The sequence below is a fragment of the Oncorhynchus mykiss genome, chromosome 28 (genome assembly GCF_057628025.1).
Source record: "Oncorhynchus mykiss isolate SJ-2025 chromosome 28, ASM5762802v1, whole genome shotgun sequence".
NCBI lineage: Eukaryota > Metazoa > Chordata > Actinopteri > Salmoniformes > Salmonidae > Oncorhynchus > Oncorhynchus mykiss.
Window position 1 is genome coordinate 30,931,555 of NC_143049.1, and position 15,435 is coordinate 30,946,989.

The window sequence follows — 15,435 nt, forward strand, 5'->3', positions numbered from 1 at the left end:
TGATTTGATTTTAGCGTTAAGATATCCCTTCACTGGAACTAAGGGGCCTAGTCCGAACCATGCAACCAGCCTCAGACCATTAACCCCCTCCACCAAACTACAGTTGGCACTATGCGTTGGGGCAGCTAGCGTTCTCCTGGCATCCACCAAACCCAGATTCGTCCATCGGACTGCCAGATGGTGAAGCATGATTCATCACTCCAGAGAACGCATTTCCACTGCTCCAGTCCAATGGCGGTGAACTTTACACCACTCCAGCCGACGCTTAGCATTGCACATGATGATCTTAGGCTTGTGTGCGGCAGCTTGGCCATTGAAACCCATTTCATGAAGCTCCTGACGAACAGTTATTGTGCTGACGTTGCTTCCAGAGGCAGTTTGAAACTCGGTAGTGAGTGTTGAAACCGAGGACAGATGATTTTTACACGCTGTGCACTTCAGCACTCGTCTGTCCCTTTTTGTGAGCTTGTGTGGCCTACCACTTTGCGGCTGAGCCGTTGATGCTCCTAAATGTTTCTACTTCACAATAACAGCACTTACAGTTGACCGAGGCAGCTCTAGTAGGGCACACATTTGACAAACTGACCTGTTGGAAAGGTGGCATCCTATGACGGTGCCACAATGAAAGTCACTGAGCTCTTCAGTAAGGCTATTTTACTGCCAGTGTTTGTCTATGGAGATTGCATGGCTGTGTGCTTGATTTTATACACCTGTCAGCAATGGGTGAGGCTAAAATAGCAGAATACACTAATTTGAAGGGGTGTTCACATACTTTTGTAAATATAGTGCATTCGGAAAGTATTCAGACCCCTTGACTTTTTCCACATTTTGTTACATTACAGCCATATTCTAAAATTAATTAAATTGTTTTTTCCCCTAATCAATCTACACACAATAACCCATAATGATAAAGCAAAAACAGGTTTTTTGATTTTTTTGCAAATAAGTACTCAGTACTTTGTTGAAGCCCCTTTGACAATGATTACTGCCTCCAGTCTTCTTGGGTATGACGCTACAAGCTTGGCACACCTGTATTAGGGGAGTTTCTCCCATTCCTCTCTGCAGATCCTCTCAAGCTCTGTCAGGTTGGATGGAGAGCGTTGCTGCACAGCTATTTTCAAGTCTTTCCAGACATGTTCTATTGGGTTGAAGTCCGGGCTCTGGCTGGGCTACTTAAGGACATTCAGAGACTTGCCCCAAAGCCACTCCTGCGTTGTCTTGGCATTCAGGCAAAAGAGTTCAGTCTTGGCTTCATCAGACCAGAGAATCTTGTTTCTCATGGTCTGAGTCTTTAGGTGACTTTAGGCAAACTCCAAGCGGGCTGTCATGTGCTTTTTACTGAGCAGTGACTTCCGTCTGGCCACTCTAACTTAAAGGCCTGACTAGTGGAGTGCTGCAGAGATGGTTGTCCTTACGGAAGGTTCTCCCATCTCCACAGAGGAACTCTAGTGCTTTGTCAGAGTGACCATCAGGTTCTTGGTCACCCCCCTGACCAAGGCCCTTCTCATAATAAAATGTGGAGAAAGTAAGGAGTCTGAATACTTTCCGAAGGCACTGTCGGTGTAGTAAAGATGGGGAAGGGGGAGTCAAAGGGCAATAGGCCAGATTCTAACCCATGCTGACTGACATATGTGTGCCGGGTTTAGCGGCTGTAACCGCTGGACAACACAGGCACTGAGGCCTCTAATAATGTATTGTGCCTGTTTCTTGCCATAAACATATAATAAAACAATTGATCTAAAAAAAAGTATTTTCCCTAACAAAGAATACATCTACCCCCTAAAAATACAAATATGTCAATTGTATTATAATTCACAAAAGACGCACTGTAGCCTTTACGTAGCCTACATAGGCTACTTAAACTGGAGTCTAAGGTACAATGTAGGTACGGTACTGCATTTTATACAAACACCGCTTCCAGCTGCCCTCTGGCGCCGATTCTAAATATTTTTTCAGATATTCAAATCCTCCTGCTGCAGGATTATTTTCCTCCTGCAACGAAATGCGTCAAATGGAAGATCCGACATCTGTAAACTACAAAATGCACCAAGACAAAACTAATAAATACACCTCAACGAAACTATAAAGTGGACCACAACCTAACTGCAAAGTGGACCACAACCTAACTGCAAAGTGGACCACAGCCTGACTGCAAAGTGGACCACAACCTAACTGCAAAGTGGACCACAACCTAACTGCAAAGTGGACCACAACCTAACTGCAAAGTGGACCACAACCTAACTGCAAAGTGGACCACAACCTGACTGCAAAGTGGACCACAGCCTGACTATAAAGTGGACCACAACCTAACTGCAAAGTGGACCACAACCTAACTGCAAAGTGGACCACAGCCTGACTGCAAAGTGGACCACAGCCTGACTGCAAAGTGGACCACAGCCTGACTGCAAAGTGGACCACAGCCTGACTGCAAAGTGAACCACAGCCTGACTGCAAAGTGGACCACAGCCTGACTGCAAAGTGGACCACAACCTAACTGCAAAGTGGACCACAACCTAACTGCAAAGTGGACCACAGCCTGACTGCAAAGTGAACCACAGCCTGACTGCAAAGTGGACCACAGCCTGACTGCAAAGTGGACCACAACCTAACTGCAAAGTGGACCACAACCTAACTGCAAAGTGGACCACAGCCTGACTGCAAAGTGGACCACAGCCTGACTGCAAAGTGGACCACAGCCTGACTGCAAAGTGGACCACAGCCTGACTGCAAAGTGAACCACAGCCTGACTGCAAAGTGGACCACAGCCTGACTGCAAAGTGGACCACAGCCTGACTGCAAAGTGGACCACAGCCTGACTGCAAAGTGGACCACAACCTAACTGCAAAGTGAACCACAGCCTGACTGCAAAGTGGACCACAACCTAACTGCAAAGTGGACCACAGCCTGACTGCAAAGTGGACCACAACCTAACTGCAAAGTGGACCACAGCCTGACTGCAAAGTGTTCCACAGCCTGACTGCAAAGTGGACCACAGCCTAACTGCAAAGCGGACCACAGCCTAACTGCAAAGCGGACCACAGCCTGACTGCAAAGTGGACCACAGCCTAACTGCAAAGCGGACCACAACCAAATGACAAAACGCACTGCAACCAAATGACACAACACACTATGGACCTATCATATAGCACACTGCAGTGCCATCACAAAATGCCCCAGGACATAAAAAAGAAAACGCACAACACTCAAATACACCATAAAAACATTCAAAACTTTAGTTGCAAAAAGATATGATGATTTTGAGGAAAATCACATTCTTACAACATTATGAAAGTTTACTATCCACTCTATAAGAAACCCTTTTGTATAACCAACAACAGGTAGACAACACATAAACAAATCATTAGAAAGGCCATTGATTATAATTAATGACGTCTTTCTGGTTTAAGATGTTATAATTGATATTGTGAAGTGTATATGATCAACAACTCATAACTTTATAGAGCAGTGTTTCCCAAACTCGGTCCTCAGGACCCCCCTAGGTGCATGTTTCGTTTTTCCCCTGGCACTACACAGCTGATTCAAATGATCAAAGCTTAACAATGAGTTGGTTATTTGAATCAGCTGTGTAGTGTTAGGGGGAAAAAACCCTTGGGGTCCTGAGGACCGAGTTTGGGAAACACTAAAGCAGAGCATATGAAGTATAGAATGTAAACAGTAAAGACACATACTGTATAGTTGTGTCAGCATGTAACTCATCACGATAAACGGCTTACAGTACAGAACTGTACATACCCGATGCATGAGTGCCTTCGAGAGGAGGGGTTGCTATGGACAGCCTTCCTGGGGAAGCGAGAGTCTTTGTTCATCATTGTGGTGGCTATTTCACAGAGATGTAACAGCCTTCAGATGACAGGGGATGAACAGAATGGAATGCAACATCTCTGTGGACTAAGACTTCTCCAGCTTGTCTGAAATGACCATTCTTTCTAAGGTGAACGTCCAATGTTTCTTGGTGCTGTTCGGTCACAAACTAAGCATGGTACACCTTGTGAGAACAATCAGTCCACAAAAGCAGAACAAAGTGAAATCTACTGCGTCTAGTAGAGACACAAGTAGGATGCATTCAAGTTCAGCGCTGTCAGTAACAGGTCTTCATGCAAACATTTGGGCTGGTGTGTGTTCATACAATTCCAAAGAAGAAAAAAAGTTTTATGATAAAGAAGTTGCCTTCATTGAAAAGCAGCGCAAAATCCAGAGATCAGAAAGTATGCCCGATTCAGCCGCTAAAGTTCTACAGCATCTGGTCCCTGCATTGGGGATATGTCCATGTGTTTGAAAAAACTGACGAAGTGTAAACCCACCTAAAAAGGCAAAGAGTGATGCCTGTTAGGAGCCCACCTCAGAAAGCATATCAGTTTACCAACTAGGAGACGGGGGCCAAGTCATACCAAATTAAATTGCGGCTCATATCAGCTGTCAGCGGGGATCTGGAGCTAATTCCTTGCTTGTTTTCTTTTCTGCTCACGAGCAAGGAGCCTTCCTCGAATTCCTAAATAGGAAACAGCGGACTTAATCTTCCCAATGATCGGAGGACTGACGGGGAAAAGAATCCTCCAAAAAGGGGCCAAACTTTTCTCTTTTTCCAAAAACGTGATACAGCGCAGTTCTAGAGCCTAGGAGTTGCTTCTTTCTTTGTTCAAATGAAGGCTCGAACCACTTTATCCCCAGTGGGGAAAAAAGAGAGAGAAGGGGGAAAATCTGGTTTTATAATCCCATCAGATGCTCCCTGGAGTGTGTAGTCTCCTCAACCGTCCATATCGGACTCTCCTCTCTTCTCTCCTGAGACTGCTTGGACTTAACTCTGGCCTGGAGAGAAAAACAACAACACTAACTCCACAGAGAGAGAGAATAGAGAGAATAGAGAGAGAGAGAACAGAGAGAGAGAATAGAGAGAGAGGGTCATAAGATGAGAATTTGAAGCAGCCTGAATGGTACTGGGGGCTGGGTGGTACTGCTGAAGCCTACAGGGACTCAGCCAGTGAAGGGGGGAGGGCAGGAAGAGTGGGCTCTTGTCTATATCCAGATGCAGGGTTCCAGTGCAGTCCCCAGATAGTTGTCCTGCGAATAATAATGCCTCATCTGCTACCATATAGCTCCGCTACAGGACTGACCGGCTTCCAAACCAGGCAGCAACTCACCCCGGTCTGTAGCTCAATAAAACTGTGTGTTGTTAAAAATCCAATAGATAACGAGGGGGGGGGGTTCATGGACATGGAGTACTGTCTGAGCGATTAAATGAACACCTTCCCTAAAATGGGGTTTAGGGAAGGTTTAACCAAGCGTCCTTGGTTTGGCCAGTATGAACGGTGTTAGATGTGACCATAAGTTCATATGTGTTCATCTCTCCCCTCTTCATATGCCCTTCAATATGCCCTTGTTTGTGAGTCCTCAAGTTATTCATATTAAAACAGGCTAATATTGTTTATGCTCATGTATACTCTGCGGCGCAGAATCATTTTCACATGAAACTAATATATCCTGCTGTTGGTTTGCAGCCAAGGACGCTATATACAAATAGTATGGAGGCTATATATACATGCTGTATCAAGAGCTTGAGGCTTTAACGTTCTATCTGCAAAAAGATGATTCTGAGATAATTGGCTTGAATGGTGTATTCTTTTGAACTTATGAATTGGTTTATTTAGAGTACTATATTGGTAGAGAACAATGATTAGAAACAAGGATATGTCAATTACAACAACAACAAAAAATGAGAGTCACTAAGAACTGAAGTCATGGAAATACATCAAGCTAACAGTCCAAGCACAAGACAGAGGCAAAAATATGCATCTACAGTAAGTAACATAGCAGCCTCTGGTGGAAATTAGAGGCATTACAATGTTTCATTTTCTGTCCAATTTCTAAAACAAGTGACGCTTTAGATCCATAACATGATTCAAAAATTGTCCCTTATGTTGTTCATAACCGCAACACGATGCACAGAAAAGCGCTACAAAACCTTGCACAACAGACCCAGAGCCTTGCTTTTTTATAAACAGACTAGTGGGCTAATGTTGTTTTCAAGACAAATGTCTGGTGACCAGGACCCAGAATGAAAACTTTACCCAAAAACAAAGGGTGACCTGAGCACAATCAGTGTGAAAAGGAGAAGGAGGTGGGTGTTGTCCCTGTGCCATGTCTGTTGAGGGTCATTCAGACGGTAAATCAATTGCAGGAGAGTACAATCACTTGGAGGCACTTGAGAGTGAACCTTACTTCTGATAACGTCGGATGGCACTTAACAAACTCAAGACTAGACAAGCGACAGCACTAAACATACAGTAGCATATGATTGAATTGTGTTGCTAATGAAACAAGCACCAATACTATGAAAAAAGAAGGCATCACTCATCACCTGACTCAGTCAAATAAATTGTTCTAGGAACAAGTGTTGGGTGCAGTATTTCCATTCATTGTTCAGAAAATATTATTTTTCTTACGGACTTATACCAAAGATGGAGGATACATGGAGATGTCTTACTCAGGCCGTTTACCATAATTTAAAAAAAGGTCACTTCCGGTCAGCTTAAAACGTTGGCTCTCCCATAGGTACCACTGCGATAGCAGCTGGGTCTGGTCTGCTTAGTTTACTGACTGTATATGAATCATAAAAAATGAGGGGAGTGGGATGTCTCGCTTCCTGTTCTGTCTCAGCTCACACAGGACTTTTATGAGGGGAAGTGCTTGTCAGTTCAGCCACTTTTCTAAGCCAATCAACATAACACACAATGACAACAAAACATTATATTACACTGAAAGGAACTACTGTGGTTTCCTCCAACATTTCCCTCAAACTGAAACATTTATCGTCTTTGACGGGAAGATAACTTCTCCTTGCTTGATAAACTTAAGCTGCCTGTCTGTACATGTTTTCCCAACAGACTCCCAGTTTGTTTCATTCCTCCCCTTTCCCAGCCATCCTGCTATAACTCAACTCCAACAGTTTGTTTCATTGTCGCTGTTAGGAGCACTGTACATTTTATAGGGGCTCAGGCCTTTTACAAGGCTCGGTCCCTTTCAAAATGGCCCCTCTTTCTAATATTTATAGTAGTTTTAAACATACCAATTTCCATGAAACGGATAGGTCTGACATAAACCAGAAAGATTAAGTGCTTTTCTTTGGTTTATATCACACAGACTCACATACAGCACCATTAGGAGTAACGTTTAAATGCCAGAGCAAAATGACCCCACCAATAAACGTTTATAGAGATGTATGAACCTGTAAACACTTTTTGGCTTATTGGAAAAGTATTTTCAAATGCCTTGCACCAATGGCTTGTTTTTCAAGGTTCCTGAAACTAACTTGCTTACAATGATTCAGAGGCACCTCTTGACAGTCCTATGTTTTCACATCTCTTCATTTAAGTGTGTGTGTGTGTGTGTGTGTGTGTGTGTGTGTGTGTGTGTGTGTGTGTGTGTGTGTGTGCGTGTGTGCGTGTGTGTGTGTGTGTGTGTGTGTGTGTAGTGTTGTGAGTGTATCTGATTTTCCAGACAATTTTCCACAACTGGTCATTCCCCTAAAGTGCACTTTGCACAAGCAAAACATGTTGTATAAACTGGAAACACCGAACCCCACCAGACAGACAGTGTCACAAACACAAGAAAAAACACAGTGTTTTGCTGTCTGAAAAAACTCTACCCCCAGACAAAATATTTGTTTTGCTCCCAGGCAATTAAGGTTAAGTGCTCTTTCATCAGCCCTCCTACTCCTGCTCCGTCTCCACAAACACAGTAAATATTTGATTTGCATCAATATCATGGGTTATGACTAGTGGTAGTGACTAGTGGGTCAAGGATCTGACCCTTTTTTTCAATTTTCCCCTAAAATGACATACCCAAATCTAACTGCCTGTAGCTCAGGAAATTAAGCAAGGATACGCACATTCCTGATACCATTTGAAAGGAAACACTTTGAAGTTTGTGGAAATGTTAAATTAATGTAGGAGAATATAACACATTAGATCTGGTAAAAGATAATACAAAGAAAAAAACATGCAGCTTTTTTGTATTTTTTTGTACCATCATCTTTGAAATGCAAGAGAAAGTCTGTAATGTATTATTCCAGCCCAGGCACAATTTAGATTTTGGCCATTAGATGGATGTATTGTATGCGCAACTTTTTAGACTGATCCAATGAAGCATTGCATTTCTGTTCAAAATGTTGTATCAAGACTGCCCAAATGTGCCTAATTGGTTTATTAATACATTTTCAAGTGCAATCCCCTCAAACAACAGCATGGTATTCTTTCACTGTAATATCTACTGTAAATTGGTCAGTACAGTTAGATTAACAAGAATTGAATGGATTGAATGTATCCCATAACATATTAAGATGGAAATAGCTGTTCTATTGTTCAGCCTACATTAGCAGCTGATGTGTGGTGTTCAATGTAGGCCTAAATGCAGGTCTTGAACCTGTTCATCCACTTCAGACAAGGTGACAGAATTTTTGGTATCCAATTGTTGTAGTAGCTACTATCTTGTCTCATTGCTACAACTCCCGTACGGGCTCGGGAGAGACGAAGGTTGAATGTCATGCGTCCTCTGATACACAACCCAATACTGCTTCTTAACACAGCGCGCATCCAACCCGGAAGCCAGCCGCACCAATGTGTCAGAGGCTACACCGTGCACCTGGCAACCTTGGCTAGCGCGCACTGTGCCCGGCCCGCCACAGGAGTCGCTGGTGCGCGATGAGACAAGGAGATCCTTACCGACCAATCCCTCCCTAACCCGGGCAATTGTGCGTCGCCCCACGGACCTCCCGGTCGCGGCCGGTTAAGACAGAGCCTGGGCGCGAACCCAGGGACTCTGATGGCACAGCTGGCGCTGCAGTACAGCGCCCTTAACCACTGCGCCACCCGGGAGGCCCGTGACAGAAAATGTTGTTGTATTGTTTGATGCAGGAAACCACTTTACAAAATAAAATGCGTAATTATTCCCACACCATTATTACAGAGAATCAGACCAATTATGCTTCCCTCTGCCTATTGGCTACTTAGCTTATTCAAGCCTGTCTCAAAATACAACACTGCCCCTTTTAAGACAAAAAAAACAGTTCTTTACCTGAATTTCTTTTCAAAGATGTCTAGAAATGCACACATTTTGTGCTTTTGTGTAATCACTCCCCCACTGCTGACTGCAAATGATCTATAACTGGGCTAATAACTCAATAACTAGCAAACAATATGAACAAATGTACAGATGTGCACAAGTCACTAAATGTAGCTCTCGCTTTGATCTTAAAACAAGAGCATCTAATCACGACCGCTCATGCTGTAAACACAGTCCAGTAAAAACAGTCCAGTACAAAGTGAATGGCTTGATCCATTTACGGCAATGGTCTATTTGAATATAGGCCTACTAAAGCTCTGGTTATGGCACACAGGTCTGTGTAAAGTGCGGGCCTTAGTCGTAACCTACTCTGATGTGTTCTGCCTACACCAAAATCTCTTGACATCTTTAGTTTTGCATACTAAATCTTGCATAGCTCGTTCTGTTTCGGTATATAGCATTGAAAGTGGCTAATAGTGCGTTGATTCGATCACAATTCCCACAGTAAAGGGAAACGTTGATAGTGTTAACTAACGGGGAAAACTCAAGATAGTTGAGTGAAATTCAATCTCGTATTTTTTGCGCACGCTGATATTTCTTCTGCGTGGCAGTCTCAGGAAGCTCAACACGCAGCTTAGAGGGAACACTGATGAGATGTATTTACTTTTTAAAGGGAACACAGCTTTTATACACATCCTCTGTAATATTCAATATGAATCTGTTATTACAACAACTCTACTGTACAGAGAGAAGGACCTTGTAAAACCATTTTAAGAATCCGTTTGTTTTTCTTCAAATTAACTGTTGCTACGTGGAAAACAACACAACAGAGAAAGAAGGCTTCATATGAGTTAGACCACCTGATGCCAGCCGATAGAAGAGATTCTGCTCCTCTACAACAAAGGCATCTATTCAAGCACACCACAAGCCAGTACTTTCAAAAGTTATTGTTAGTCGCCGTATACAAAACCCTCACTCTGCTGACTTAACTTCAAATCACCTTTAAAAAGGCCCCGAAAACCTTTTTTCTACCAGCTTTGAAAGTTTGCCCTCTAAACATTACAGGGTAAGTCATGCAGCCCTAAGGGACCCCGAGACTGGAAAAGACATAGAACACAGTAAGGTCTCTACCTGGGAGTGTAGGCCAAAGTGTAGCGCCTCTGTAGACTGATGCTCCGGTTCATCAGCAGCTTCCTGAAGAGCATCGGGGAGTTTCGGGGTGACCCACAGGGGGAGTCGCGTGGGGAGATTTTAGGGGATATGCCTGGCGACATGGCCTTGAGTTGGATGACCGGAAGCCTGCTGACCAGCTGCTCCTCAGAGTGCTCTTCGGACCACTCCTCCTCAGAGCATGCTTCGCTCATGTCATCAGTCGCTTGGTCCTGGTTCCCGCTGTCCCTTTAACCTGGCTTGGCTACGCTCTCCTGGTGACTCTGATCAACCTTGAAGCTTTACCGGTCCTATCCTCCTCTCACAAAACTGACTGGTCAGGTCAGCATGGAGGTCAGTATACCTGGACTTATCAATCCATTAGTCAGGGATACAACTAATACTGACTCTAGTGGGTGCTCTCGAAAGTGCTCTGAGAGAACGTGAAAAAGCTAGACAGCTCTCTATCTGACCATGTCCGTTATTTCCAAACAGCCCTGTCTCTCTCCAAAGGTCATAGTCGTGGTTAATGGACTAAAATATTATTACAGTGCAATCCCTTCCCCTGCCTGCCCAGGCTTTTGTTTACATAACTGCTAGGCCTTCCCTCCCTTCCGTCTAAATATGGACGCCTGATTTAAAGTGAGCAAGAGGCATGACAGATCTGCCCCATCCCCCTCCTCTCACCAGAGCCTAGTGCTGGTCCACTTCAAACTATGCTCTATAATAACTTCCTATCTCAAGTCCTCAGAGTATAAACATTAAACCTGCTCAACTAAGCAGTACTCCGGTCTAAGTCCCAGTCCTATTGTTTGTGACGTCCAAAAAATGTGCTTTAAGAAGTCCGTTTGCCTTTCACATGCTCACAAGTCTACCAGGAAAAGTCACATGAAGGACCCCGACTATAAAAAACCAGGGTAGATAAAGTTATAAAGAGCATGGACTCTGTCACGATGGTTCTCTATCTGTGGCTGGGGGGCTCACTTCCTTGGGCGGCTTTGTTTATCAGGAGAATAAAAGAAAAGGTTTTCCTGCAATCTTACGACTTGCAGCTGAGCACCGGGCTCCCCAGAATAACCTAGGAGTCGGAACATTTGACGCAGGAGAAACCTATGACAGCCAGCCTGGTAGAGGCTAAGACAGTGTTACCTTTTAAAAAAGCCTCTTCTGGTTCTCTCCCAACTGTCAAATAGAGTGTCCTTATTAAAGAACACCAATCATTAACAATGGGATGGTGGTGAGAAGAACAACTTTCAAACAACCACAAACAACCACCTCAGGGTAAATGTCTGAACGAATCCTCTTGTTCCAAAGTAAGAGTAACATTTCAAAGCATCCTTCGACAGATCACTAAGGTTTGTTTTAATAAAAGATTAAATACAGCTCAATTTAAATGCTTTTGTTGCATTAAAAGGCCTTGTTTTTCAGCTGAAGTTTATTTTGCTTTATATATTTATATATGTTTCTCCCCGTGAGAACAAGCATGAGGGCAATGATTGGAGATATTAGCAGTTAGGTCAACATAAAGGCTATAAAATAGCCACAACACATCTATTCAAGAGTACACTCTTTAAACACAATTCTAAATGTTTGACATTCACAGGATTGATAACATTATGTTTGGGGTCCAATGAACTGTATCGAACTGTATACTGTAATAGTTTGAGAGTGTATTGGCTACCAACCCAGTCACATATGGTCACAATGAGAAGCGTTTAAAGACCATGAGCCACTGTTGTCAATGCTACCTCCTATTGCAATATGACCTGGCACCCCCTATCGGCTTGTTGTTCCATTACCCAGCCCTTTCATACTACGGATTTTACATTGTGTTCCAAAATAATGCAACAAGATTTGATTCAAACCACAGCAGACAGGAATAGACAATTCATGCGGCAAAACAAAAAAGTTCAATTGTTGGTGGAAAAACAGATCTTCCTACCCTTCTCACATGCTTGGCTGATAACAAGGAGATAAAACTGACCATGAAACAGGAATGTCTTCATTCCTCTTCTCTTCAAAAAACAACAACAACAACCACAGAGCACAGAGGGGGAAGATGTTAGCACAATGTTACTGCTGGTCCAATCAGAAGGCTCCTGAACCAGGAAGTAACCCCCCCCCCCCCCCCCCCCTCCACACACACACACACATAGAGACACACACAGTATTTCACATGTTCCCAAGGGAGATAGATGCCCAAGTAGTCATTAGTGAATCTTGTGATCTTTGATTAATCAGTGAAATCTATCATATGGGTTTTGTCTGCTGTTGTATTATTGAAATATAATTTACATGACTGTAGTTTTAGTTGACCTGTTTTAGGTCATTATTAGTTTCCATTTAGGGAGGAAGACATGACAAGCATGAAGTTGACAGTCAAACTTACCAGACCTTCAACAGAGCCACACACAGCTTTTAATATTTCAATAGGGCTCCTACTGTATATGTTCATATTGCATCCAATCAGATATGCCAGTGGGAATGTGCAGGACTTGTATTGGGACCCTTTTACTATTTCAGATGCATTTTTAAGTTGAGGCAAGCATTACAGGAAAGAGATAGATAGCACTACTCCAACTGCGAGGCTCTAAATCCAGCCCCCCTTCACCATCTAACTTTCCCACTCGCCCTACACCACACCACAGGGAGGAGAGGAATGGAAGGGATCAGCTATCCAAACAAACCACAAGACTAACAAGGACATAGGGGTAAAAAGATACATTGGTTTGGAATTGAGCCCAAGAGCAAAAAAACATGTGACTAACTGGATAGCAGCTAGTGATGGTTTCCAGGCTCTTAGTGGACAGGAGGCTGAGTGAGGAGACGGGCTGCTCTGGCTCTGCGCTCTTCCTGACGTCCTGGGTGGAGTTTCAGCGGGACAGAAGGCTGAGTGAGGAGACGGGCTGCTCTCAACTGCCTTAGACCACTGCGCCACTCGGGAGGCCCTTCTATTTTCAAACGGTGCCAGTCCCACAACATAAATAAAAACAAATCTGAATATATTTAGGAGGGTGAGAGAGAATGGGCGTGTGAATGCATGGGGTATATGTTGGGCAGAAATGAATAATAATGGATGAGTAAGTTGAAGGATGGATGGATAGATGGGTGTAAGTGTGTCTTAAAGGTAGGGGAGGGTGGGAAATGATGGGAGGTTGGAACCAGCCTGGCTAGTTGGGTAAGAATGGGCAAGGATGGAAAATAATGGGCAAGGATGGGAGGTTGGGACTGAAATAATGACAACAGGAAAAATAAAAAAGAATAACTCATGATCTACAGCAATCCATTAAGTGGACCACCAAAAATATAAAATACTTAGGATTTGTATCAACTCACCACCCAGGGCTTTTACATGTAACATACAGTATAGTTAAATGCACTAAAGAGGAACAATGGGTACATGTTGAAGATACGCATGATCATCCCTAGAATCTTTTCATGTGTCTGTTTTCTAAGGATGTAGCTAGGAACATTAACAACTTGATGGTTGATAACACTATAACAACATGGAAGTAAATGTAACTTATTCTACAAGAACCAATATCACTCCCTTTAAACATAACCCTATGGAACAATCCTTGGACAGCTTTTCAGAATTCACTGATAAATTGGTCTACATTGAAAACTAAAGGCATAGAAACTGTAAATGACTTGGTAATAGGAAATGCATTTATTTCCATGACCGAATTAAAAAACAATTTTGGACTGACCCATGTAGACATTTTCAAATACATGCAACTTCAAATTTTCATATCAAGAAATTTCAATCAAATCTTTTGGATATCAGAATAATCTTGTGGGAATCCTATTTGATGCAGACAAGGATGTTCATATGATAGGTAAGATGCATTGCCTTCAGAAGTATTCATACCCCTTGACTTATTTTATTTCTTATTTTATTTCTTACCTAGAAATAACACAATACCCCATAATGACAAAGTGAAAACATGTTTTTAGAAATGTTTGCCAACTTATTGAAAATTAAATACCGAAATATACAATTTACATACAGTGCCGTGACAAATTATTTGCTCCTTTTCTGGTCCCCTATTGTTGCATATTTTTGATACTGAATGTTATCCGATCTTCAACCAAAACCTAATATTAGATAAAGGCAACGTGAGTTTACAAAAAACAAAATATACTTACTTTATTTATTTAATTAACAAAAGTACACAACACCCAGTTCCCTTATGTGAAAAAGTAATTCCCCCTTACACTCAATAACTGGTTGTGCCTCCTTTAGCTGCAATGACTGCAACCAAATGCTTCCTGTAGTTGTTGATCAGTCTCTGACGTCGCTGTGGAGGAACTTTGGCCCACTCTTGCATGCAAAATTACTTTAACTGAGCGACATTTGTGGGTTTTCAAGCATGAACTGCAAGTCCTGCCACATCTCAATTGAGATTAAGACTGGACTTTGACTAGGTCATTCCAAAACTTCAAATGTGTTGCTTTTTAACCTTTTTCATGTAGACTTGATTGTGCTTTTTTGACAATTGTCTTGCTGCATGACCCAGCTGCACTTCAGCTCACAGACGGATGGCGTGACATTTTCCTGTAGAATTCTCTGATACAGAGCAGAATTCATGGTTCCTTCTATTAAGGCAAGTCGTCCAGGTCCTGAGACAGCAAAGCATCCCAAACCATCACACTACCACCACCATGCTGACAGTTGGTGTGAGGTTCTTACTGTGGAATGCAGTGTTTGGTTTTTGTCAGACATGAATTACAAAAACATAATTCCACTTTGACATTATGGGGTATTGTATGTAGGCCAGTGACAAAACGTCTCAATTTAATCCATTTTTAAATGCAGGCTGTAACACAACAAAATGTGGAAACAGTCAAGGGGTGTGAATCCTTTCTGAAGGCGCTTTAAAAAAAACCTTGCAGAGAGCATATCTAACTGACAGTCTCTTAGAAACAAATATAAACTATTGGAAACAAAGCTTGAAAACAACTAATATTGGCACAAGATGGAGGTAATGTTGGAACATAACTAACAAACTAACGAGAATGTACACTTAATCCAGCATAAACTAATGTATATAATTTATTACACAAGAGACAGAATTCACAAATTCTACAGCACAACGGCAGAGTCAAGTCTTAAATGTAAAACTAACAATGACTCAATAATCCATGCCTTGTGGGAGTGCAATGTGAATGGGCATTTAATCTGCCTGTCTGCATATTCCAAGACGT

The 15,435-nt window shown here is 42.6% G+C and overlaps 1 protein-coding gene across 4 annotated transcripts in view; it reads right to left on the reverse strand.

The window, feature by feature from the left end:
* LOC110508904 (3',5'-cyclic-AMP phosphodiesterase 4C) overlaps positions 1 to 13,480 on the reverse strand; it is an 82,051-nt gene extending 68,571 nt beyond the window's left edge. For 2 of the 4 annotated variants that reach the window (XM_090225028.1, XM_090225027.1), the window contains exon 1: positions 10,210 to 13,480. In XM_090225028.1, coding sequence (XP_090081154.1) covers positions 10,210 to 10,442 — 233 coding nt within the window. In that variant the 5' untranslated portion in view covers positions 10,443 to 13,480. Of the gene's footprint in view, positions 1 to 3,753; positions 5,158 to 10,209 lie in introns of those variants that run through there. The other 2 variants (XM_090225030.1, XM_090225029.1) reach the window with 1 other exon arrangement.
* Between the last annotated feature and the right edge of the window lie 1,955 nt (positions 13,481 to 15,435).